A 27,743-nucleotide genomic window follows, 5' to 3' on the forward strand; every position below is an offset into this window, starting at 1 on the left:
AGTATACATGGATGTAAACTCACTATATTTAGGGATTTCTTTAATCTTTGTATCCATAACCAAGAGCCTGGTTCTTAGTAAATACTTTTTGATTGATTTCTTGGCCATAAAGTAAAAAAAAAAGATCCCTGTGTCGTCCCTACTTTGAAATCAACCAGTCGTGTGACCTTGGGTGTCCCTCTCTAAGACTGAACAGGAAAAGAAGGTATTGATCTTCATTGAAAGATGAGATTTCTTGCTGTGAGTTCCTTATACCAATGAACTCAGAGTTCTGGCATAAAAAAAGAATCTAAGTGATAATCTCCTAGATATATATTAACTACCCTCCTCATGGTAATGGAGTCTTTTCTAGAATTTTCAAATCAGGGTATAGCTAAAGAACTAGTTGTCTGTGATATTGAATGAAGCACTTCCTAGATCAGATTAGATACCTCTTGAAATATATTCCCTGTTTATCATCCTCATTTTTCTGCCATATGCATAACTGGACACTAACAGTCAAGGGAAGAACTTTTTTTGAGATGGGAAATATCCTTCCTCAAATTCCTGAGAAGGCATTTGATCTAGACATTGTCATTATTTCCTTTTTCCTTTTTGGACCCTTAAGAACCTCATAAGTATTTTTTTGTGTGTTTATTCATTTCTTCCTTCTCTTTCCTTTCCCTTTCTTCTCTCCTTTCCCTTTCCTTCCCTTTCCTTTTACTTTCCAGTCCTTTTCCTTTTTTTGATTTCTTTGTTTCCTTTCATTTTCCTTTTCTTTTTCTTTCCCCTTCTCTTTTCCCTTTCCCTTCACTTTTCTTTCCTCTATTTACTTCAGTTTCTCATCTGTAAAACGAGTTGGAAAAGGAAATGACAAACCACGATCTTTGCTAAGAAAACCCCAAATAAGCTCACACACAGTTTTAACAAGATGGAAATATGACTCAACAATAGCACCACTTAGAAAATCAGTGTTAAACATCACTTAAAACTTCTAGAATTGGCATCCATAACTTCTAATGTGATAAAGTAATGTTGAAAAAGATAACACTGGCTGTCCTGAGATACAGGATAGGGAGAGGAAAAAAGAAAAGAGGAAAAAATTGAAAGGGAGAAGAGAAAGAAAACAATGAGAACTTCTTGGAGTGGAGCAGGGAAGTACTTTGCCTCAGATGATAGATACTCTGTGGCATCTGATTTAAATGGTAGCTACTGTTGTAGAACAACCCAGGGATGAGGAAATATCCACTAAGTGGATTCCTTTGCTCTATTATTTCCATTTATTTTGCAGAAGCTGCACCAATTTGCTTGGAATTAAGTCATCCTACCATTGAGAAAGAGATAGCTAGATGATTCAGTGAATAGAGCAATGGTTTGGAGTCAGGAAGACCTGAGTTCAAGCCTGACCTCAGACACTCATTAACTGTGTGAGCCAGGGCAAGGCACTGTTTGCCTTGATCCACTGGAGAAACAAATGGCAAACTACTCGGGTGCCTTTCCCAAGAAAACCCCAGTCTCAAAGAGTTGTCGACACTGAACTGCTTCCCAGGGTTTTGTGAGCATCAAAAGAGATAATAACTCTAAAGTGTTTAGCACAGCCACAAAGTAAGAGGAATATAAATGTTATCTTAATTATTATTAGAGCAAAGAAGCACATATGCCCTATCTTTCCTGTCTGTTACAGAAGGAAATGCCCGTAAAATTTGGAACTATTTATTTTGCATGTCCTATCATATGTGATCACAGCCTAAAAGATCAGAGTTTTTGTAGCATCCATTAGGAGAGTCCAGAAGGATAGAGTAAAGTTCAGTTCAAATCGGGAGTATTATATTCAATCTGAGATGACACACTTTAGGAATGAGTAGATGAGGTTGAGGTACCTCTAGATGATGGGAATCAGGATGGTAAGATCATGCTATACAAGGAAGTGATCAGGGGGAGGGGAATAGAGGAAATGATAATTCTCTTCAAGCCTTTGAAGAGTGACCATTGGATTACACTTGTTCTGATTGGCCCCTAAAAGGAAAAACATGGAGCTATGAGTAGAAGTGACAGATTGGTAGATTTGGGCTTAATTTTAATATAAAATTATATTTATATAAAAAGCATTAATATAAAATATAGAACAAATTCTTTATAAGTAGACTTAGCCAAATGTATGATAAATTTAAAGAAGGTCTTTAAAATGAGGCTAGATGATGACTTGAAGGAGAAGTTGTCGAAAAGAATTGTTGGTCAAGTAGAGATTGAACTAGATATGAATTTCCCAACTCCGAGATTCTGTGGTTCAGTTAATTAAAGCTATAATTTTGAGAGATTTTTAGTCCATAGTAAGTAGAAATAGATAGTAGAAGTTTTAACATGAATAACTTCACTCATGAATTTGTATCTCGTTGCTTGCCATGATTTTATTTTTAAAATATGATTAAGTTTTTTTAATACAGGGAGGTTTCAATTTAGTTTATCAAAATAAATATCCACTTTCTACTCATTAATTTTTAAAAGTTCTAATTAAGGGTTATTTAAATATTTCTAGTATGAAGTTTAATACCATCTTTATATTTTTTTCTTCCTAAATAGGTAAGGAATCTTCAAAACAGGCTTCTCACGAAAGAATCCTCATTGAAAGAGATGAAATTTGAACTAGAAAAGTACAAAGAAAATTATATCAGACAGTCCTCCCAGAATCTGACCTTGAAAGATCATATCAGGGATCTAGAGGAGGTCAATGCTTCAGCCTCCAGAATAAAGACTTTAAAAAATATCAATATTCAGAACATTGAAAAAGGCAATTGGGACTTAAGTGAAAGAGTGGCAGAACTTGAAAGCCATCTAAGCTAGGTTGTGTTTTCTAACTGGTATCCACATTGGGTGATATGGTGAAGAATTCACTGCCAGGATGGAGGAGACTTGGCTCTTGGTCCTGCTACTGACTTGCTTGATGACCTTAGGCAAGTCACTTTAATTCTCTGAGACTCAGTTTCCTCACCTGTAATAGAAGAGATTGAACTTGTAAAGTCTAAGAGTTCTCTAAAAAATGCTTTGATTCTACAGACATTTCATCATCAGCCCTGGAGTCAGGAGGAACTGAATTCCAATCAGACCTTGGACACTTGATACTTACTAGTGGTGGACAAGTCCACTTAAAACTTATTGTCTCGCATCCAGGGCCATCTTCATTTGTCCACATCCATATCCAGCCACTTGATCCCCCAAAGGTTCTAGAGGAAAAATGAGGCCAGTGACTTAGTACAGCCCTCCCTCATTCACATCCAATTCATGTACTTGTCAGAGCATCACCTCTCTGATGTCATGGTATTTTCCAAGAACAAAACATCATCACCAATCATAGCATTTAAATTAAGTCAAATTATGCATGCTTTTGGATTCAGCATTATGTAAAATGATTATTCAATTTCTTGATGAGTATTAGAGATGAAAGATTTGAAACTGTACCCTGGGCTAAGCTGTTAGGAATTGGAAGTAATACTATCCTTTTCTTGGTGTGTATGTATGTATGTATGTATGTAGAAGATATGGTAGGGTTAGGGAGTAGATTTCAGACCACGTTACTTATAACAGGAATACCTGAGGAAATCCTAGGAATTACAGTCATAGTAAGGACTTGAAGTAAAAGAAGATGAGCAGGAGGAGGACTAGAAGTGATTCTGTCCAAGTCAGTCACTTGAATTGATTCAGCTTTCTATTTCTAATTCTGTGGTGCTAATGTCCCACCATCCACCAGTCTGATTATTCCTCTGAGACTCCCATTTCCCTCACTGTTTTAGGAGAGAAAATACTTAGGAACCAAAAATTCATTTGGGTACCAAACTAGAATCAAGAGATCAATATAAATTTAAGGATCAGTTGGTGGGAGAAAAGGATGACTCTTTCTGGTTGTCCAGATGCTGTGAAAGGAGAGTAGCAAAAGGATTGATTAAAGGCAACAATCATTAGAATGACCCCCTTTGTGGCAGATCATCTCTAGAAGTTAAACCACATTTTCTAACAGCTTAACTTTTGCCTGAGTACAATGTATGGAACTGGACAGTCCCTCTATGTGGCATGGAGAAAGCTTCCATACAAATTCTAAATGAAAAAAAAACATAGAGGGGCTGCTAGGTGGTGCAGTGGCCCTGGGGTCAGGAGTACCTGAGTTTAAACCCTGCTTCAGGTACTTAATAATTACCTAGCTGTGTGGTCTTGGGCAAGTCACTTAACCCCCATTGCCTTGTAAAAACCTTAAAAAAATGTACAAAGTGAGTTACTATTCACCTTTTTTTCAACAAGTACTCAATTAGTGTCTGTGTCTATATGTCAAATTACTATTTTTTTAGAAGTCTGTCAGTTTAATTGGGAAAGAAAATGAGCAGTAGAAGTTCTTGTAGAATAGACTCTGGGAGAAAGATTTTTAAAGACAAGACAGCCATGCCCTAAAGTAGAAACCTTATTATTTTTCTGGGCATTTCTTGTGCTATTCGTAGCTTCTCCTCACAAATGGTTAATTTGACAACTGTTTAGATAGCAAAAAATCCACATTTCTCTCATGGAACATGGAACGTTCTACTTTAAAGAAAAAAATTATTCTACTTAGCATGTAAGAAATGTATAAGATTAAGACTTATTAATATCATCCACAGAGTACAGCTAATTGAAAGAGAAAAGGCTGAACAAAAAGCAGCTGGTTTGAAAAAAAAGTTGGTGGATGCCACACACAAATTAGTCTCTTTTATGAATTTTGATATGGAAGGGCAACATGATTCCCCAGAGGTTTTAGTGAAGAAGGTAAGAATATTCTACTCAAGATGAATTTATGGATTGGTAATAATCTCATTCCATATTTTTACTCCTGTCATATTTCTAATGAACTGGTTTGGTTGAAAACTTAGCAATTGCCCAGTGACAATGAGTTATCTTTTCCAAGTGAAGAACAAGTAGCTGACATGTTCCTTACCATAATTTGGAACCTTAGAATTTCTTCTGTGGCACCACAGGAATTAATCTGATCTTTTGGGAGAAGGTAGTTGAAAAACTTCCCTAGGTATTCTCCCATCTCTCAGGCACCTTTGGAAATAGTAAACTAGTGGTATAGGGCATAATTCAAGGAGGGAGTGGGCTAGTGGAAGAAGCTCTGAGAATGAGAATATTTGAATTATAGTCTGTGTTTAACTACTAATATTAACTACCTTAGTAAAATCAATTTGCATTATACTGTTATCTAGAAAATTAGAATTTAAAATATACTTTCTTCATTGTTATAGGTTTTGCTATAAAGATAAATATTAGGTGAAAAATCACTTGTACAATTCAAACATTTTATTATTCTCTTCAGTGTTACTATTATTATTATTATTATTATTATTATCATCATCATCTTCACTATTATGAAGTAGCTTAGAGAACCAATTTAACAATAAAATAGAGAAGCCGAGTGACATAGTGAATAGAGTTTAGGTCTAGAGTCAGGAAGATTCATTTTCCTGAGTTCATATCCAGCTTTATGGTTGTGTGACCTTGAGCAAGTAATTTAGCCTTATTTGTCTCTGTTTCCTCATCTGTAAAACGAGCTAAAGAAGGAAACACCAAACTACTAGAGTATCTTTGCCAAAAAATAACCACAAAACCCAAACATGGTTACAAAGAGTCAGACATAATTGAAAACTTAAGTAACAAGAATTAGTTTTTCCTTACATCAAGACTAAATCAACTCCTTTGAAATTTTCATCTATAGGGTCCCCGTCATATCCCTCTCACTCTTTTCTAGACTATTCTCTTTAATTAGGGGCCGCTAGATGGAGAAATGGTTAGAGTACTAGGCCTCAGATACTTACTATGTGACTATGCTCAAATCACTTAACTTTTGTCTCAGGAACAAATGAGATAATGTTTGTAAAATGTGTAGGACAGTGTCCGGCACATAATGAGAATATATAAACCTTAGTTTTATATCATCATATCATCATTATTATTATTATTATTATTATTATTATTATTATTTTACACTCCTAATCCTCATGTATCATAATCTTACCTTCCTTCATTGTCCTGGTTGACTTCTTCTATCTATTCTGCACTTTATTGATCACATCATGTGACCCTCAAGAATTGAGCACAATGTTCTAAATCTGTCTTCATAGACTGGAGCCTATCACCTGCTTCACAATTCCTTGTTTGCAATGTGCTGCAGATCACTCATACCCACCAATGCTTATCTCTATGACTCGGGGTCACTAGGCAGGACTTTACATTCTTCCCTATTATATTCCATCTGCTGAGATTCAATCTAATGTTTCAGCTTAAAAAATCTTTATGGCTCCAGACTCTTATCTAATATGACAGTGTTTTCTTCCAGCTTTATATAAGTCATTTGATTAAAAAAATATTAAGCGACAGGAAAGCAACTGGATATCTTTGGGTTGCTTTTCTACAGATCTTTGTGTAACCCTTTCAAAAAAATTAAAGAGAATTAATTTGGGACATATTTTAGTCTACTCTGCTAGTTTTAGGTCTCCTCAATAATAATATTGACAATAACAATAAAATAGTTTCCATTTATATAGTACTTTGAAAACATTGAACTCTTCAAAGTGATTTTACACTTATGTCATTTTATCATTACAGCAATGCTGTGAGGAAAGTAGTACAAGTATTCTTATTCTCATTTTACGGATAAGGAACAGTGTGATAACAAAAAAAAATCACAGCAGGTAAGATAGGTCCTGAACTCAATACCCTTGGCTCCCCAACCCACTGATTTTTGCTCTGGGCCTCTGATTCATCCTCTCTAAAATCTAAGGATTAGATTAGATGATATCTAAGGTCATTTCCAGTTCCAAAAATGAAGAGTCTGCTGTAGTTGTTCTCTCAAATGAGAGTCTGTGACCATATTTATATTCTTCTTTGGTCTTAGTGCAATAGAATGACTGAAATCACTCAATTTGAAAGACATAGATTTAATGTTATTGTCATCTTTAGGACAATGAGGAAGCTATCATGGCCAAGAACTTGGAAAGAGAAAGCATTTTTTTCTCAGAGAAACTGATGGTTTGGAACAGATGTCAACCTGATTTGCTTCACAATGGAAAGCAAATGTCTACAAAAGAACAAAACCCAGTCAGCCTCAACTGGGAAACTCAAACTACCCAGACACAGCACCAGAGTTTCATTAATGAACTTGCTACTCTTCTAAGCAACACCTTTATTACTGTACCAGCTACAGAGGAAGCTGTGAGAGAAAGGATAAAAGAACTCAGTATGAATGAACAGTCTTGGAAATATGTGAGTATGTTGACAGAAAAGTTGTCATTTTAAAATATTCAATTCATAAATTCTAAGTTGATTCCCAATTTAGGAAATACTTGAACCTCATTGTAAATTATGTCTATTTCTGTTGATGAGCTTGCAAAACAGTAAGGCAAACAAAGGAACAAACATCTATAAAGTCAGTTTAACATTTCTCATATCAGGATAGTTCTAATTGTTAAAAACCCAGTTATTCTGTTTATAGCACTTCTGAAGACACCTCCAAAAGGCACTTGGAAACATTTCTAGTGAATATGTGATGATCCTGTATATAAAACCAAAAATATAACAATCAAACTTTTTAGAAAGTCAGAGCAATTGTTCAATTTCATCAGAATTGTTGAAATTGTAATAGCAAAAAGGTATTTCTTCTCTTTCTTCACCTCAATTTCATAGAAATATTATTGTTTAATTTGAATTGAATGTGTGTTGCAGAGTTCCTCTATAAAAAAATCTTGTTTTTGCCCAGTATTCTATGTCATTTCATTGGGGAGTGTTCTCTGGTGATCTGAAATTGAAGTATTATGTTTTCATATATCAGCCTTCCTTTTTTCCTATTCATTTCAACAAATGATCTGTATATACCTCAGATTTCCTTGCAGGAAAGTCTTGAAAGCATAGTGAAATCCATATTTCAATTATAATAATTGGATTTGCAAGTGTGACTTTTAAGGGCCAACATGGGATACACTTCTGTATCTGCAGAAAACCAATGTCCTTCAACAAGCGATTCAATTGCGAACTCAGCAGGTTGAGGAACTTCATCAACTTTATCAAGAGGTTCTATGTCACTCATCCCAAAGTGAAGAAAAGTTTCTGGAGCAAACAAAATCCCTAAAGGTCTTGGAAGGGAAATCTGCCACTGAAGATTTATGTCAAGGAAAATGGAATTTAGACAAAAAGAAAGTAAGAGTTCTAGAAGTATATGGCAAGGAAAAATTAATATTTAAAAATTATATCAATGGCTTCAATTTTAACCAATGTTCATAAAAATAACATTATTATTAGCATTCTAAGGCCCTGGGGGGGGAGAATGACAACAAATTGATTAATTCCCATATTCCTGATTTTGTCCAGATGTTAGCAGAAAGCCCATCTTCGACCTTCCTCATTATAAACATATTTCATTTTTAGATGTAATTTTGATTTTTGTAATTTGTAATTTCATTTGTATGTAATTTTAAAAGAAGATCTATAAGATAGATTGTCTAATGGTGGAATTTCAGTCCATAATAACAACTATATGAGAGTATATAGTAAAGAGCATTACTGAGTAGAGAACATTACTGGAGAAATGATGGATTGGCCAATGAGAGCCCATCACTGGAAGGATGCACATTATACTCTGACAGATGCAGTTTCCTTCATGGTTGTTTGCTGAGCCTGGACAAGCCCTGAAGAAGAGAGTAGGGGCCTCTATTAGAAGTACGTTCTCCCAGCTTCCCTCTGAGAGATTGCATCAGGTCAAGCACATTGCACAGGCTCCCTAAGGCTCTCATTGGTCAGTACAGGCTAAAGGGGACACGGCATGCAAATAACTACAAGAGAGTCATTTTCAATGAAGTCACACATTGTAACAGGTCATCACCTTTACAGCGTAACTGTTCATGCCATTGGTGAGAGACAGCATGATGCAGGACTTAGGAGGAGAACTGAATTTGGATTGTGGTTCCATCCTTTGGTTGTTGGGTGACCTTGAGTAAAAAACTCTCAATACTCAAGTTAATTAAGACACCTGACATTTATGAGACCTTAATACACTATATAAGTGACAGATGTTTTACTCAACTTGAGGAGTGCATGGAGTGTTATGACACTTTTGGGGATGTTTTTCTTTATGGAGTGTGAGTATGCCTACTCGCAACACTCGAGCACAATCTGGTGGTCTGGATTCTCCTAGGGTCTACTTGAGGGGACTGGACACTCTCACCATTCAGGAGTCAGAGTTCCAAGGGTTGGTAGAATACCATTGTGTTGGACTTTAAAGAGAGTCTTCAAACTCATATTCAACCTGTTCCTTTATTTCCTCCTTTTCAGAATATACCCTGGTCTAATAGAGACAATCTGAATCCTGCTGGTGACCAGGTAATGATGGGGAGGGAGGGAGGATATGATTCCTCCAGAAATATATTTATGTCTCTCTTGAGGCAAAAGCACATGAGTTCCTTAGGCTGTCAAACACTGCTTTCGAAGAATGTTCCAGACCCCAAGGTAAAATAGAGGAGAGGGAAATATGTGGGTATCATGATTCCCACAATCCAGACTTTTAGCAAGAAAAGGTGATTTCCAGGCTTTGGCATAGTCTTAATATGAGAAGAGTGTCATATGCATGGAAGCAGTGGAATCTCCCCCTGAATGTAGGGGAATAAATATTTGAACTCTGACCCCTTATAATATTTTGTGTACCTGGTCATTGTAAGACTATTGTCTAGAATCCACTTCCAAGAGTGAAACCTGAATTGTTACCTTCACTATGGAGTTTATTCTGGGTCTCTAGGGCTGAAAGAAGAATATTAGAATATTTCCCTCTTCATAGATCCAAGTTAATTTCCTCCCTCAGGGTGTCTAAACCACATTGTGTCGACAGTATACAGTCTATACCTGAAATTTCCCCTCCATTCTAGAAGTGTGACACCTCTTCCTTATGGAAAGGAGGAAGAGAGTCAAGGTGAAGATGTTCTCCATTGAAAGAAAAGGAGGGAGGTTATTGGGTGGCATGATTATATCCTACATTATATCCTATATCCTATCTAGGGAGAGTCCTATCTCTGATTTAGAGAATGGGGTAATAGTAATGGTGGGAGGAGAATCTAGCCAACAGAAGTCAATGCCCACTCTTTTGGTTTGGCTAACTGTTGGACTTGCATAAATCTGGATAATAATAAGCCTAGAGAAAAGGTGGAACTCATTAGAGGAGGAGAAAAATTGTAGAGCTTGTTTCTGGACTACTGTGAGTCCTTTTTTTGTTTTCTGAGAGGTTGTACAAAGATTATCCTGTGTCTGAAGTATACATTTCTTATCTTAAGTGCTTTTATTCATATCTGTGGAGAACTAGATGTTTGTTATATTCACATATCATGCTGAGATTTTTTTGGAACCAATGTGAGGAGGAGAAGCAACCTGAGTCCAAGAGAAAGCAACCTGAATCTATGAGAAAATGATTTTTGATATTCCCTAGATTGAATCTATTCTATTTAGGCCCAGACAAAGCCTGGGACTCAGATTCATGAGTCTGGGCCTACTTTGACTCCTTGATTTTGTCTCTGTCTTAGTGTCCACTTCACTGACAACAGAAGTAAGAGAAGAATTGCTTCCGTTGTCAGATGCAGTAATTGGAATTAACACTTCATCCCAATCAAACTAAAGGATGTTTTCATGTCAATGATACCAATATTTGGATACTTTTTGATATATGTACTCCAAAACATCAACAACAAGAAATTATGGCTTAGATAGAACTACGACTTTCCTATTAAAAACACTTAATATACATGTCTGATCTGATCTGTATAATAACCCTGTGGGTTAGGGAGTACAAGGATTCTGATTTCCATTTCAGTGTTGAGGAAACTGAGTCTAAGGTAGAAATATGGGATTCAGAATCCATGTATTTGTTAACGAATTTAACTTTGATTTTAAAAATTGACTTACTAATCAGCTGTAGCTCCAGTATGGGTAACCCCAGAATCATGAAGTATTTTAAGACTAGTTCCTTTGTTGATGTATGGAGAAACTCAAAGGGAAAAAAACAAAGTGAAAACTTTGCAGGCAGAAGAGTTGAACAAGAAGGTCCGGAAGCAAGAGAAAGAAAAAAGACAACAGCTTCTGTTGGCAGTTGAAAACCGCTTGCCGAACACGGCAACTCTAAGACTGGAAGAAAAGGTGCAGAAACTTCAGAAAGATCTCAGTGACATGAAGCTTTCAAATCAAAACATGAAAACTCAACTAACGAGAGTAAACTACCTAAAAGTAAGTGAAGTTATTTCAAAAACTCAATCAGGATCTTTCTCATGATTTCAAAGTCTCTCTATTTCATTTAAGCAAACAGGTTCCCTTTCATCTCTTAATTTAAGGGAAAATTTTCAAATTATTGTTTTTGTCTGCTGAAGTTCTCTCCTGATTATCCCAGTTGTGGGGTCCCACAAAACAGCTTCTACATTAAGCCAATAATTGCCATTTAATTCAGAGACAACACCATCTACCATCCATAGAGGGCTAGACCTGGAGTTAGCAGAATTGTGTTTGAATTACCATGGGAAAGTCTCCTGTCTCAATTCCCTCATCTGTAAAATGGCGCAGTCAGACCTGTACTCTACTTATCTAATAGGTTTTGTTGTGAGATTTAAAGTGGATCACAAATATAAACTTCTGTATGAATAGTGGCTGCTATTAAACACTTATGGATCAGTTTCCTGGCAACAACCTGGTCAGATTTTTCCCCTGGTTTCTCTATGTATGGCTAGCACAGATTACAAGATCCTTGAAACTGTGACCTCATTTTATATTTTATATTGAACTTTTGTCATGACACAGCAATGCTCTATATTCTTTTTCACTGAGAGTAGACTCAATGACTAATTTTTGTTATTTGTCCAATGAATGATGTGAGTTGAGCTCCCAACTAGGATGGACCCATGGATAAAACTCTGACCCTGGAGTAAGGGAAACCTGAGTTCTAATTCACCCTTAGACAATTTCTAGCTGTGTGATCCCTGGTACTAACTAACCTCTGTTCCACCTCAATGGTAAAAGGGAAATATTATTCCATTATACATTCCAAGCTGGCTGTGAAAATCAAATGAGAACATTTTTATTTTAATTCTTATTTTATTTTTCCAATTACATGTTAAGAAAGATTTTCAACAATCATGCACATACATGTTTATATGTTACACAACTTTCTTTTATCCTCCCTTCCCAAACCCTCCCCTCAGAAGCAAACAGTCAAGTGAACATTGTACATGTAATTTGTATTTAACAAGTTTGAAACATTTGCCATTTTCTGTATGAGGAATTAGGACTGAGGGAAAAGAAAGAAAACCATGGAATATGAAGGAAAAATATAAGAGAAATTTTTAAAAGGCGAACATAGTGTTCATTCACATTCTGTAGTTGTTTTTTGTTCTGTTTTGCTTTTTTTGTCCGATTTGGATGGTATTGTCCATAACAAGTCTCCCATTGTTGTCTTAGCTCTTAACTGATGAGTGGAGCTCTGTCCATCAAAGTTGATCAATTCACAACATTGTTAATTTGTAAAATGTTCTCTTGGTTCTGCTCCTTTCACTTCGCATCAGTTCCTATAATTCTTTCCATGCTTAGTTATACAGTCCAGAATATTTGTACCCTGCTTCTGGACATGTCCACAGATATTTGCTAAACCCCAGGAAAATATCCTGGCCAGACTAGTATAAACAATAGTCACCCTGAACTGACTCATCCATATGCCACTGGTGTTTCTCTCCTCTGGATCAGAATCCTGAGCCACAGTGCACCTCTGACCAGGAACTGAAAATCTAGGCTGGACCCAAGGGGAACTGGCACCCAAATTCAATTCTCAAACTGCTGTGGGCTACTGTGAGTGCAACAGTTAGCCACAGCAAAAGAGTGGGCATTGACTTCTGTTGGCTAGATTCTCCTCCCACCATTACTAATACACCATTCTCTAAATATAGATAGGACTCTCCCTAGATAGGATATAGGATATAATGTAGGATACAATCATGCCACCCAATAATCTCCCTCCTTTTCTCTCAATGGAGAACAACTTCACCTTGCCTCTCTTTCTCCTTTCCATAAGGAAGAGGTGTCACACTTCCAGAATCAAGGGGAAATTACAGGTGTAGATTGTATATGGACTTCACAATGTACATGTAGGTGAGAGATGGTGGAGATGAATTGGCCCTTATCTTTCCTTCTCTTCTCTTCTCCCCTGGAGATATCCAAAGTCCTTCTGCATCTTCTGAATCTGTTTGAAAAAGGTCCTCTCCAACTCAGGTGACTTGTTGGGACCTTATCTTCTGTTGAAGAAACTGCTTAACATTTTACTCAGATCAAAACACATGTTTTCATCACAAGAGAAGGAGATTCTGGAGGTTATTACAATTTACATTTTGCCTTACACCTATATTGACACACATACTTCACTTTAACACAATAAACTTCCATAAGTATTTTACTACAAGAGCAAATTCCCAATGAGAACTATCACATCGCCTAAAGCTTGTAACATATACTTTCAACAATCATGCCAAACCTTTGCTCTCATTACAGTAATGACTCAAACATCCTTAACCAAAATGATTTTTTCCCACAAAATATTCCCATATTTTCCTTTTCCTGGTGTACTTATCTGACTCACATTCCTTTCCTTAAACTAGACCTTCAAATTTATCCTAAGAATTTGCCGTTCTTCTTCTATCATAAATATACCCTCTAAAGAAAAAATTAGGGAAACTTATTTCCTATCTTAACATGTAGCTGATAGCAGGGGTCAGAACCACACAGCTAACCTATTTCTGGCTATTGAATGTCAGTGTCCAGGCAGAGGTCATGTGGGTAGTTGAATGCCTTAGGCCCGATATATTCTTCCAAGTAAGACATTATCCAAATGTCAGTTTTGAAAAATCAAGTCAAAAGGGTCCAATCTCAGGCTATACTGAGAAGCTGCCCCTTTGACTACATATCTCTGGGTTCTTTAGTCCATTGGCTTCCTTGACTCCAAGAACATGACATTGACCCAGTAGCATTTCCTTTTGCTGACCATCCTGGTATCTGACATAAAAAGAGAAAATGTGTTTAAAAGTCCTGTGATCTAAAACATTTGTTTTACCTAGTTAGAACTTCCGATGAGTACAATTCACAAATTCCAATTTATAGCCTTAATGGGGTCCCAATCAATGAAACCACTCCTTAAAGCTCTGAGTGTTCTCCTTGGGTCTTTGCTAAAACTAGGTTTTCTAATTTTGGCTGGTCCTACAGGCCTCATTTGCTACCTCTTACTAGAGGTATCCCTTTGTCTGAAACCATATTTACTCTATCTCTATAAAAAGATGCTGTATCACATTCCCCTAGGTTAGGGAACCATCCTTCTAGTCTGTTGTATTTTACAACAAATAAATGCCTCCATTGACCAGGGGATTGACTAAGCTAAATATTGTCACATAAAAGCTCAAATTATCTTTCTTGTATTTATCTTTCTCGTATTACATAGGTGCTTTTACTTCAAAACATACCGCCAATTTTGGAACATATCTATCTATCTATCTATCTAGACACACACACACACACACACACACACACACACACACACACACACACATATATATATATATATATATATATATATATATATATATATATATATATACATACATATATATCAAAAATATTCCTAATTCGCATTTCTATATAGCTAGAAACTTCCATACATAAACTTGGTTAGCTACTAGGCACCTTTAACATACAAATTACTATTTTTGTTTTGGCACGGAAACTGGGGTTGAATGATTCTCCCAAGGTCAGACAGCTAGGTAATCATCAAGTTTATGAGGTCTAATTTCAACACAGGCCCTCCTGTCTCCAGGACCAATACTCTATTCACTATACCACCAAGCTGCCCCCTAACAAACAAAATTACTTTTCAGAAATCTTTAAAACCTTTAGATCATTTTAGGTGACTTTAAATTTGCAACATGTATTATTAATTCCAATATAATAAAACAACAATTAAGAATACAACAAAAATTACTGCCTTGTACAAGCAATCCTTCCATTAGTACATTATTCATGAACCCACATAGCTATCCCAGAAAGGGTCATAATTTTTGATATTTTCCATATTGTCCTTGAAGGAAAATCATATGTTAATCCCAAGTCATAACAATTCAGTATTTAAATATCATATATTCACAAGAGTTAACTAAACATTGCAAATGTAATCCCTTTGCAGTTACAGAAGAATATGACATAACTGAGAAATACAGCTTAGTCATCAATACGTTATCAGACAGTGGGACTACACAATTGCTATTTGTTCAGAGCCCCCACATCACCTGTCTGCAGTTACCAATAGAAAAGTTCACATTCTTAACTTTTTTAAAATTGAACATACATTGTTAATATATATCAAACATAAAATTCTTATTTAAACATTTCATTTCCCTTAGAACAAGAGCAAAATGTTAACCCTGCTATGTTTATACTTTTGTCTTCCAGACCTCTTTACCCAGATCCTCTCAGTGTCCAATTGCATACATATGATACATTTAAAACCCCAATGCAATACAACTAAACTTCTAACAGTTTATTTTGAGTAATTTAAACAGAGAATCCAGCATTCACATTCCAAAAACTCCATCCAAAATAAGAATGCAATTGTTAGCATTAGGCTTAGCTTTAAAATGAACTAGAATTTGGTCCCAAAAGAAATCAGTAAATTTCCCTGTTAACATAGCTTTTCTTCTTAGTTTTATGTGTGTGTATGTATATATATATATATATACATATATATGTACACACACACACACACACACACACACTTACATATATTTTCTTCGTAGTTAACCTAACACCACTTTCCTTATACCCAAAGGTGTTTCAATACAGTTCAAAATCCCAAACCAATTTAACAATCTAGGTTATTATTTAATTCCTCCCATTCTGTACAAATTTTGTCAGAATGTAACAAAACTAATAACGGTCTTTTAAAACCCTCACAGTGATTATCAAAACTCCAGTTCAGAAACATAGTGAAAGTCATCAATCTTAGGCCATATAGCCAAAGCAGAGAAATTCATTAAATATGAGGTCCTTTCAATAAATATGACTCCGAACCCTTGGATTTTATATTCCCTTCCTTTCCCAATCACATATCTTGCCTGTGGTGGGCTCTATTTCCTTTAAAGGCTTCAGTACTTAATGCCTCTTCCCCACCCCCATGGCTAGGTGAGGCACAACTCAGCCGGATTTAGTTTAGAGTTCAGGCCTTAACAAGACGGCAGATGGGATCAAGACTGCCTTGCCTCCAGTCTGCCATCCACTTCCCCAACCACCACCCCCTTCCTCCCTCCCAGTGAGAAAATATGGAATTTTCCCCAGACAGTCATAAGAATAAGAAATCTTCCCTACTATAACTTCTCAATCTTTCCCTTAAAAGTTCTCTCTCTTTTAACCTGTCCTCAAACCACAGGTTTTTGTCTTTAACTCAAAGCACCAGCACAGCTGCCACCTCAGTGAGAGATGGGCTGAGCTCCACAGGGGAACACTACAGACTTACTTCCTCCTGCCCTACCTTCTGAAACAGCTCTCCCACTTTAAAACTTAGATGGATTCCCCAGACCCAGAAATACCTAACACAGACAAATACATAAGACAGGACAAAGAACAAATACATATACTCCCTCTGGAACATTGGAAATCACTCACACAGCATTTGGATCCAATCTGCTTCCTTCCTTGGCTTCCAGCTACCAGCCAGTGGCTCCCTTGCTGCTCAAGTGTGGAGGCAGCCTTCCCCGTTTAAGATTTCAGGGAAATTCCTGGAGAGGGAACCCAAATGCCCCTCCTTCAGGGCACCCTTTTATTCTCTGGCCTCTCCTTCAGGGAAAATCTCCCACCTGGAGGACTTCTCAGCCAGTCCAGGGTGGTTCTGGCCACTGATGCCACCCTTGCAATCACTCCTTTATGTCGCTTCTACCCCCAGACATTTTAATCACTCTCAACTGCAGGCCAATCTGCCCAGAAATCCCTTGAAATATTTCCCCTGGAAAGAACACTAAAAAAGTGGACTTGAAATCAAGCCATTTGCCTGCATTCTTTTCATATGTTCTTCCTGGAAAATATCAGATAAAGAGATTTACATTAATATTGAGGGCGAGCCCCCAAATTGTTATAAATGGATCATGAATACTTAGTCTGCAGTGATTAAAATGGTCTTTTTCATTAAGATAACTTGGGGCAACTAGATGGCACAGTAGATAGATCACCAGTCCTGGAGACAGGAGTTCAGGAGTTCAAATCCAGCCTCAGATGCTAAATAATTACCTAGCTGTATGGCCTTGGGCAAGCCACTTAACACCATTGCCTTGCAAAAAGAGAGAGAAAGAGAGAGAGAGAGAGAGAGAGAGAGGACTTTTCAAAATGGCACACCTATCAAGATAGGAGAGAGGGGCCATTTTGACCAGTTTTATTTTTCTTTAGGCATAGTTCCATATTGCTCATTGGAATGAATGGATTGGTTTAGAACTTCATTAACAGGGCATTAATGTCTTAATCTACCCACAATTTCTCCAACATTGATCATTTTCCTTTTTTTGTCATTTTATTCAATGTGATTGTGAGGTGGTTCCTCATAGTTGTTTTAAGTTGCATTTGTAAATGAGATGATTTTTGCAAAGTACTTAGCTCAGAGCCTTGCTCTTAGTAAATACTAAGAAATATTTGTTCCCTTCCCCTTTTATTTATTTGCTTTTTAAATATTAATGCCAGAATCATAATTGTTCTCTTCCTACCCCTCAGGACAAAACCATTGAAAAACTCCAGAAACATTTACAAAAGGTTGAAACAATTAAAGAGAAAGCATCTAAAAAGGTGACCAATTTGAAAACAACATTAAACTACACTGAGCCAGAAGCCAGAGAGGACAAAGAAAGGGCCTATCAGATGCTGAAAGCTGTTACTAATGAGCTATATATGGTAAAGAATACTTGAAGAAGTAGTAAAACCGGCAAGACAGGTACTTTCCCCCCATACTTTCTAACAAGAACCTTTCTATAAAAGGAATGTCTAAAGGATTAGTCACAATTTAGCATTGTGATTAAAAATCAGTTCCTCATATATGTTGCTTAGGGAATTATAGTCTCATTCAATTACTGTGGAAATCTTTATTTTTCAAGGATTCTTTATCTCTCTATGACAGTTTTCTAAAAAAAAACTGTTCTTTCTTAGTTTTAAAAAAATCTCCACAAATTGTTGTATCTTCAGATATATTCCTTAATATCCAATTCAATATTTTTAGACATCTGCTGACAATATTCTGTACCAATAGTTTTTACTTGAGTAAATACAAAAGCAATGAAATTAAGTCCATTTTATATTAAAATATTTCATGATACTCAGTACTCTTCCTATGCACTCATTATGCCTAGTATTATTCAATTCAACAAACATTAATCAACTACTCTATATAGTCACACTGCATTTTACTAGGAGGATATAAGGCAGCTGGGTGGCAGAGAGAGTTCTGAGCCTGAAGTCATGAATAATCTCCTGAGCTCAAATCTCGCCCCACATACTTATTAGCTAGCTGTGTGATCCTTTGCAAATCACTTAATCCTGTTTGTCTCAATTCCTTATCTTCGTAAAATAAGCTGGAGAAGGAAATGGAAATCCCAGCTGGTGTCATGAAGAGTTGGATATGAATAAAATGACTGAACAAAAGTGGGGCATAGCATTGTAGATAGATGAGCAAATATAAGGTAATTTGAAGGGGGAGTGTTGCATTAACAAATGGGTTTTGTTAGAGGAAAGGGTTTTGTAAGAGAGATGCAAAAAGGAACTTGAAGATTTTTGAGAAAAGGAATGATACATAGTGATAGCCTTAGGAAGACTTATTTTGTCAACTATGTCAAGGATAGATTGGAAGAGGCAAAAAATAGAAGCCAGGGAACTAATTAAGACACTCTTACTGTATTGGAGATGATGAGGTTAGTGGTTGCATGAATACAGAGAAGAGGATGCAAAACAGATTTTGAGTTAGACTCAACAAAACTTGGCAAAGGACGGGAATTCAATTGTTTGTGTTCCATATAGCTCTGTCTACATTGCACACTGCAGGAGGAGGTTCTATACAAGGGTTCCAAAAGTATGAAGAGCTTTGACATTTTGCAACTTATTCTCAGCAGTGCAATGGAAGACAATGCCAAAGGACTTATGATGAAAAAATGCTATTTAACTCCAGAGAAAGAACTTTATGGACTCTGAATGCAGATCAAAGCATATTATTTTCCACCTTATTTTTCCATGTTTTTTCCCCCATTAGGCCTGTGTTTTTATTTACAACATTACTAATATAATAATGTGTTTTGCCTCATTGAACATATATGAACATATATATCCAGTTGCCTATCATCTGAGGGAGGGAAGAGGGTAAGGGAAGAAGTGAGGGGGTAAAATTTGGAATTTAAATTTTAAAAAATGAGCATAAAATATTGCCCTTATATGTAACTAGGAAAAAATATCATGTTAAAAGATGAGTCTTTTTATACTATTTTTATTATTAAAACTTAAAACTGCCATAAGACTTTTTGGAGAGACTGTATTTACTATAGCAAAAATTCTACTATTGGGCATAGAGTAAAGATGCCTAATGAATTTTGAATTAGACATTAAGAATATATATATATATATATATATATATATATATATATATATATATATATATATATATATATATGCAATATCATTTTAAAGAGACTTAATACCAGAAAAGAACCCTTTTTGAGGAACTTGTTTAAAAGCTGGTTTGATGTTCTATATTACCATAAAAAAGTGTCTCTCTTGTGGAGTTGTCTTAAATGAATATCAAAAATCCTGTGCCACTGATTCCAATTTTTCTTTTCTTTTCTTGTGTGACTTTTCCCTCTTGTAGCTCTTGGATTTTAGAGAATCTGTTATGAAGATGATGGGTTTTAACATCAAAATTCCAGTGAAGGAAATCATTAATCAACTCAAACCCATAATAGAAGCTTATGAAATTTCTATAATTACATCTAACAGCAGATCAAAGGTTCTTGGTGATTGTAAGACTGGCCAAGCGAATGAATGACATAAAAGACATTGACTTCTTTTTTCTTCACTGTCATCAGCAAGTCCTAAAATTGCAGACTGTTTTCTGTAATGGTTTTAATATAAGACCTGTGGAAGCTGACTAGGGAAATAAATAAAATACATTTGGCATTTTCCATTTTTCTATTCTGTAATGTTTGTCACTGGATTTCCCCCCACCCTTTCCCTTACTTCACCCTTTCACCTCGTTTCTCTCTACTTTTGCTAAGACTTATTCTTGACTTGTTATCCATAATTTATTTGAGATAGTCTGAACCTGAGATTTCATCAGTGAGGGAAGTCCACTGATTTATATCAACATTTCTGTAATTTACAGTATTGGCTTATATTTATATTTTAGCTTGTAAGTTATTGTCTTAGTGACTTGGGATGCTGACAGATTAAAAGGCAAATTCAGAGTGACAAACTCCTTTCTCCAAGGCCAGCTCCTAGTCCACTAAATACACAATGCTATTAAAAGTTGAACTTTTTGGGACTTCTGGCCAAGATGGTGGAGAGAAGAGAGCCACAGTTCTAAAGTCTCCTGATCTTTTCCCCATCTATCACATAAAACAAACCTCTTAAAAGAAATCTGACCCACAAAACCCAGAAAGAAAAGCCAGGAGAAACAACATCTAACTCAGGATTTGTCTCTGGCAGCAGCATTGGCCAAATGGGCTCAGAGGGAGGATCAGCCCATGACAAACCAGATTAACAGCTGAAAGACTTCCTTGAAGAAAAAAGGAAGGAGCTTAAAAATTTCATAGAGATAATTAATAAGTTGCAAGAAGAAAACAAAACTTTAGAAAGTACAGTTGGAGAAATACAAAAGGAGAATAAATCTCTCAAATCATCAATTGTACAAATACAAAATGAGAATAATTCTCTCACCTCCTCAATCAGGCAAATGCCAAAATAAATTAATTCTCTCAGAACTTCAATTTGTCAAATGGAAAGCTCAAAAGTAGAATTGACCAATTGGAAAAGGAGTTGCAAAAAGTTAATGAAGAAAACTCCTCCCCCCAAAAAAGAATGGAGTCTACAGAAACTAATGACTCCATGAGACAGCAAGAGGTTGTTAAACAAAATCAAAAATTGAAAAAATAGAAGAAAATGTAAAATACCTCATCAACAAAACCACTGACCTCTAGAATAGATCGAGGAGGGGCAATCTGAAAATTATAGGACTTCCTGAAAACATTGAAGAGAAAAAAAGCCTGGACTTAATATTACAGGATCTAGTGATGGAAAATTGCCCTGACATCATGGAATCGGAGAGCAAAGTAGTCATTGAAAGAGTACATTGATCCCCACCAGAAAAAGTTCCTAAAATGAAAACACCAAGGAATGTTGTGGCCAAACTGCAGAACAATCAGATAAAAGAGAAAATCTTGCAGGCAGCCAGAAAGAAACAATTTAAATATCAAGGAGCTACAGTAAGGATCATGGAGGACCTGGCTCCATCAACATTAAGGGATCACAGGGCCTGGAAGGAGATATTTAAATGCGCAAGGGAGCTTGGAATGCAGCCAAGAATCTTTCCTGCTAAGCTGAGCCTTGTCTTCCAGAGTAAAAGATGGACATTTAACGAAATCGAACAATTCCAAAAAATTCTGATGAAAAGTCTAGAGGTAAACAGAAAATTTGGACATCAAACAGGAGGTTCAAGAGACACATGAAAAGGATAAAAGGGGGGGCAGTAAAAGGAAAAAAAATGATATACAGTAAGGTGAAACTGGCTATATCCCAGCATGGAGAAAAAAAGATTCTCACAAATCTGGAGAACTGTAACTCTAACAGAGAGAATATACCTAGCATGAAATCAAGGACATTCATGACCTATCCATGAGTCTGTTATCTAATGACATGTAATTGGATTAACTCCACTTGAGAGAAAGACTCTAATAACTGTCAGGAATTTTGACTCTATTCAGCACAATATATTGAACTAGAAGTGACAGACACTTAGAATTTTCTGTCACTTAGAATGATCTAAAAAACACTACCTCCTTAAAAAGGGGGACAGGAAAGAGACAGGAGGAGAGAGGGGATTGAATGGGGTAAATCTCATTACACTAAGAGGTACAAAATACCTCTTGTAATAGAGGGGAAGAAAGATGAGAAACACCTGAATCTTCTTCTCATCAGACTTGGCTTAAAGTCAACCTACACATACCCAGTTAACTTATAAAACATCTAACATTTCAAGTATTAAAAAGGGGAAAAGGGGAGGTGGGATGGAGAAAGGGAAGGGGAGAGGGGAGGAAAAGGGGAAATAACAAAAGGAAGGGAAGGGAAAAGGGAAAAGGGGAAAGGGGAAAGGGGAAAGAAAGGGGGGGTGATATAGGAGGTCAAACACACTGAAGGGGGTGGTATTCCGAAACACAATACTGGGGATATGGATATGGATATGGATAAGGGGGGAGGGGGAAAATACAAACAGAGGGAAGATAACACGGAGGGAAATAAATAATTAGTAATCATAATCTTGAATGTGAATGGGATGAACTCTCCCTTAAAATGTAACCAAATACAGTGGATTAAAAACCAGAATCATACAATGTGTTGCTTACAAGAAATTCATTTAAAGTAGAGAGATACATATAGAGTAAAGGTAAAAGGTTGGAGCAAAATATATTTTGCTTCAGCTGCAGTAAAAAAAAAAAAGCAGGGGTCGCAATCCTTGTCTCAGACAAAGCAGCCACAAAAATAGATAGCGTTAAAAGAGATAAGGAAGGAAACTATCCTCCTAAAAGGTACCATAGACAATAAAGTCATTTCAATACTGAATATAAATGCACCCAGTGGGACAGCACCCAAATTCTTAGAGGAGAATCTGAAAGAACTACAGGAAGACATAGAGAGCAAAACTCTGCTAGTGGGAGACCTCAACATCCCACTCTCAGATCTAGATAAATCGAATCATAAACAAGAAAGAAGTTAAGGAGGTAAATAGATTGTTAGAAAAATCAGATATGGTGGACTTATGGAGGAAACTGAATGGTGATAGAAAGGAATATGCCATTTCCCCTGAAGTACGTGGTACTTATACAAAAACTGATCATGTACTAAGACAAAAATCCTAATGATCAACTACAGAAAGGCAGAAATAGTGAATATATCTTTCTCAGATCACAATGCAATAAAAGTCATATGCAATAGTGGGCCAAGGAGATATAGACCCAGAACATATTGGAAACCGAATAACCTCATTTTAAAAAATGAGTGGGACAAAAATCAAATTCTAGAATTAACCATTTTATTCTAGATAATTATAATAATGAAACAACTTACCAAAACTTATGGGATTCATTCAACGTGACTCTCAGGGTATATATTATAGCTCTAAATGCTTACATGAATAAATTGGAGAAAGAGGAAATCAATGAAGTAAATATGCAACTAAAAAAATTAGAGAAAGAACAAATCAAAAATCCCCAATTAAATACCAAATTAGAAATTTTAAAAATTAAAGAAGAAATCAATAAAATCAAAAATAAACTATTGAATTAATAAATAAAACCAAAAGTTTGTATTATGAAAAACCAATAAAACTGATAAACCTCTGGTCAATTTGATTAAAAAAAAGAAAGAAGAAAACCAAATTGCTAGTATCATTTATGAAAAAGGTGAACTCACCACCAATGAGGAGGAAATTAAAGTAATAATTTGAAATTATTTTGCCCAACTCTATGCCAATTTAATAATCTAAGTGAAATGGATGAATATTTACAAAAATATAAGTTGCCCAGGTTAAATGAAGAAGAGCTTAAATATCTAAACAACCCTATCTCAGAAAAAGAAATTCAACAAGCAATCATTGAACTCCCTAAAAAAAATCTCCAGGGCCTGATGGATTCACAAGTAAATTCAACCAAACATTTAAGGAACAATTGGTTCTAATTTTATATAAACTCTTTGGAAAAATAGGGAAAGATGGAACTCTGCCTAACACTTTCTATGAAACCAATATGGTGTTGTTACCTAAAATGGGAAGAGTTAAAACAGAGAAAGAAAATTATAGACCTATTTCCCTGATGAATATAGATGCAAAAATCCCAAATAAAATCTTAGCAAAACGATTACAAGTCATCACTAGGATAATACATTATGATCAAGTAGGACTTATTCCAGGAATGCAGGGTTGGTTCAATATTAGAAAAACTGTTAGTATACTCAATTATATCAACAACAAACCTATCAGAAATCATATGATCATATCAATAGATGTTGAAAAAGCTTTTGACCAAATACACCATCCATTCCTCTGAAAAACAACAGAGTGTATAAATAAATGAATTGTTCCTTAAAATAATTAGCAGTATCTATCTGAAACCAACAACAAGCATTATATTCAATGGGGAGTGGCTAGAGGCATTCCCAATAAGATCAGGGGTGAAACAAGGATGCCCGTTATCACCACTACTATTCAATATTATATTAGAAATGCTAGGAAAGAAAAGAAATTGAAGGAATTAGAATTGGGAAGGAAGAGACAAAACTCTCACTCTTTGCAGATGGCATGATGGTCTACCTAGAGAATCCCAAGAAATCATCCAAAAAACTACTGGAAACAATTAGCAATTTTAGCAAAGTTGCAGGTTATAAAATAAACTCTCATAAATCCTCGACTTTTCTATATATTTCGAGCAAGATATAACAGGAAGAGCTAGAAAGAGAAATCCCATTTAAAGTAACCTCAGCCCATATAAAATACTTTGGTGTCTATTTGCACAGACAGACTCAGAATGTTTTTGGAAATAATTATAAAACACTTCTCACACAAAATAAATCAGATTTAAATAACTGGGAAAATATCAACTGCTCATGGATAGGTAGATCTAATATAATAAAAATGACAATTCCACGAAAACTAAACTATCGGTTTAGTGCCCTACCAATCAAAATTCCAAAAAATTACTTCAGTGAGTTAGAAAAAATTGTAAGTAAATTCATATGGAGAAATAAAAAGTCAAGAATTGCCAGGAGTTTAATGAAAAAAAAATGTGCAAAAGAAGGGGGCTTAGCCCTACCTGATTTAAAATTATATTATAAAGCAGCAGTCATCAAAACTGTTTGGTATTGGCTAAGAAATAGAGTGGTGGACCAGTGGAATAGACTATGTGTAAAAGCAGGAGATGATTATAGTAATCATCTGTTTGATAAAACCAAAGAATCCGGGCCATTGGGATAAAAACTCCCTCTGATAAAAACTGCTGGGATATTTGGAAGTTAGTGTGGAAGAAGCTTAGATTAGACCAATACCTAACACCCTTTACCAAGATAAGATCCAAATGGTTACAGGACTTAGACATAAAAAACAATACTATAAGCAAATTAGAAGATCAAGGACTAGTTTACCTGTCAGATCTATGGAAAGGGGAGCAGTTTATGACTAAGGAGGAGTTGGAGAACATCACCAAAAACCAATTAGATGATTTTGATTACATTAAATTAAAAAGCTTTTGCACAGATAAAACCAATGTAACCAAGATCAAAAGAAATGTAGTATATTGGGAAACAATCTTTAAAACTCATGATTCTGACAAAGATCACATTTCTGAAATATACAGAGAACTGAGTCATATTTTTAAAACAAAAAGCCATTCCCCAATTGACAAATGGTCAAAGATTATGCAAAGGCAGTTCACAGATGAGGATATCAAAGCAATTAATAGCCATATGAAAAAATGCTCTAAATCATTGATTATTAGATAAATGCAAATTAAAGCTTCTCTGAGGGACCACCTCATACCTCTCAGATTGACCAATATGACCAGAAAGGATAATGATCATTGTTGGAAGGGTTGTGGGAAATCTGGGACACTATTATACTGTTGGGGGAGCTGTGAACTCATCCAACCCCTCTAGAGAGTGATTTGGAACTAAGTCCAAAGGGCAACAAAAATGTGCATACCCTTTAACCCAGAAATACCACTACTCGGTCTATATCCTGAAGAGATGATAAAAAAGGGTAAAAACATTACTTGTACAAAAATATTTATATCAGCCTTGTTTATGGTGGTAAATAATTGGAAATCAAGTAAATGTCCTTCACTTGGGGAATGGCTTAGCAAATTGTGGTATATGTATGTCATGGAACACTATTGTTCTATTAGAAATCAGGAGGGATGGGATTTCAGGGAAGCCTGGAGGGATTTGCATGAACTGAGGCTGAGTGAGATGAGCAGAACCAGAGAAACACTGTATACCCTAACAGCAACATGGGGGTGATGTTCAACCTTGAAGGACTTGCTCATTCCATCAGTGCAACAATCAAGAGCAATTTTGGGTTGTCTGCAAAGGAGAGTGCCATTTGTCTCTAGATAAGGAGATGTGGAGTTTGAACAAAGTTCACAGACTATTCCCTTCAATTTAGAAAAACACAGATATCTTACTGTCTGATCATGTTACCTCTTAGACATCTTGTCTCGTCTCTAAGGATATGATTTCTCTCTCATCACACCTATTTGGGATCAAGGTACAACATGGAAACAAAGTAAAGACTGACAGAGTGCTTTCTGTGTGGGGGGTGGGGGAGGGAAGTAATATGGGGGGAAAATTGTAAAACGCAAATAATATCTTTAATAAAATTTAATTTAATAAAAGTTGAAATCTTATTCTATAATAATTCATTGTCCTTTTTCTGCAGAGATTATTTTTAACCCATAAATTTAAGCCTGGGTTTTGCCAAAATGAAAATGTTTGGTTCCTTTAACTTTTCTTTAGTACAGAATGAAAAGACAGATGAGAATTTTAGAATTTTTTTTTTGGTTGACATTTCCTTTTGACAAAAATGAGCAATTGAGATTGAAAAATCATTAAAATGTTTCAAACGATCCTTTTTTTAATACCAATGTAGCATGGGTATTGAACAAAAGGGATGCAGTTCTTAGTGCATGCACAGGTATTCCCTACCTGGTGCTAGTGCAAGTGGAAATAGGTGAAAAGGCTCTTCTGGCTGTGCCTGATTAGGGGAAGAAAAGTCTTCCGGTACTAAGAATTGATATCTGGAGTTTCCAAGTTGAACTTAATATGTAGTTAAAGAAAATGATTCTGGTCTCTACCCCACCCTCCCCTCTCTATCATCTCTCTCCCTCCTGTCCCTTTCTTCCCCCCTCTCCCTCTTTCTTGGCTTTGAAGTAGGAAGGCAGCCCTCCTTGTCTCTCTGTGTTCCACCTAGTTAGTATAAGCACACATTTGTCTCTGGGTTGTTTTTTATTTTGTGCTTGTTTTTTGCTGATCTTAGGCAAATGAGCCTTTCAAGATGGAATATTTGTAAACCTGATGAGCTCAAAAGATCCCAAAGTCCCATTGACTGATGGAGTTGAAAGGCTGTAATATCAGCTTCTCCTAGAAGCAGAGGAGGAAGTTTCCCCTAGATCGACAGTTTGCTGACCTTAGTGGAGGCACCTGCAACAGTTATGGAAACACAATCACCTGAGAACAGCAGCTGCTTCAGGAATTGGATCTCTCACGGTGGACTGGATTGCCAGTATGCAATCTAGAAAGGAGTCAACCCTCAGAACCTAACTGAAAGCTATATTTAAGGGAAGTTTTGAGATTTCTACACAGGAAGAAAAGAACTAACCATGGTGGAGTCAGAAGTTATCATTTTTGTTAGATGTTCTCTTCATGTG

General features: G+C 36.0%; 1 protein-coding gene across 1 annotated transcript in view; it reads left to right on the forward strand.

The window, feature by feature from the left end:
* Window positions 1-18,860, forward strand: part of LOC141512215 (coiled-coil domain-containing protein 170-like) — a 46,659-nt gene extending 27,799 nt beyond the window's left edge. Inside the window, exons 6-12 of the mRNA XM_074221045.1 lie at window positions 6,955-7,257; window positions 7,987-8,187; window positions 8,634-8,768; window positions 9,244-9,366; window positions 11,050-11,250; window positions 17,797-18,013; window positions 18,648-18,860. Of these exons, the coding sequence (XP_074077146.1) occupies window positions 6,955-7,257; window positions 7,987-8,187; window positions 8,634-8,768; window positions 9,244-9,366; window positions 11,050-11,250; window positions 17,797-17,988 (1,155 nt within the window). The 3' untranslated portion in view covers window positions 17,989-18,013; window positions 18,648-18,860. The remainder of the gene's footprint in view (window positions 1-6,954; window positions 7,258-7,986; window positions 8,188-8,633; window positions 8,769-9,243; window positions 9,367-11,049; window positions 11,251-17,796; window positions 18,014-18,647) is intronic.
* The last annotated feature ends 8,883 nt before the right edge of the window (window positions 18,861-27,743 follow it).

This window comes from Macrotis lagotis, chromosome 2 (genome assembly GCF_037893015.1).
Source record: "Macrotis lagotis isolate mMagLag1 chromosome 2, bilby.v1.9.chrom.fasta, whole genome shotgun sequence".
NCBI classification, from domain to species: domain Eukaryota; kingdom Metazoa; phylum Chordata; class Mammalia; order Peramelemorphia; family Peramelidae; genus Macrotis; species Macrotis lagotis.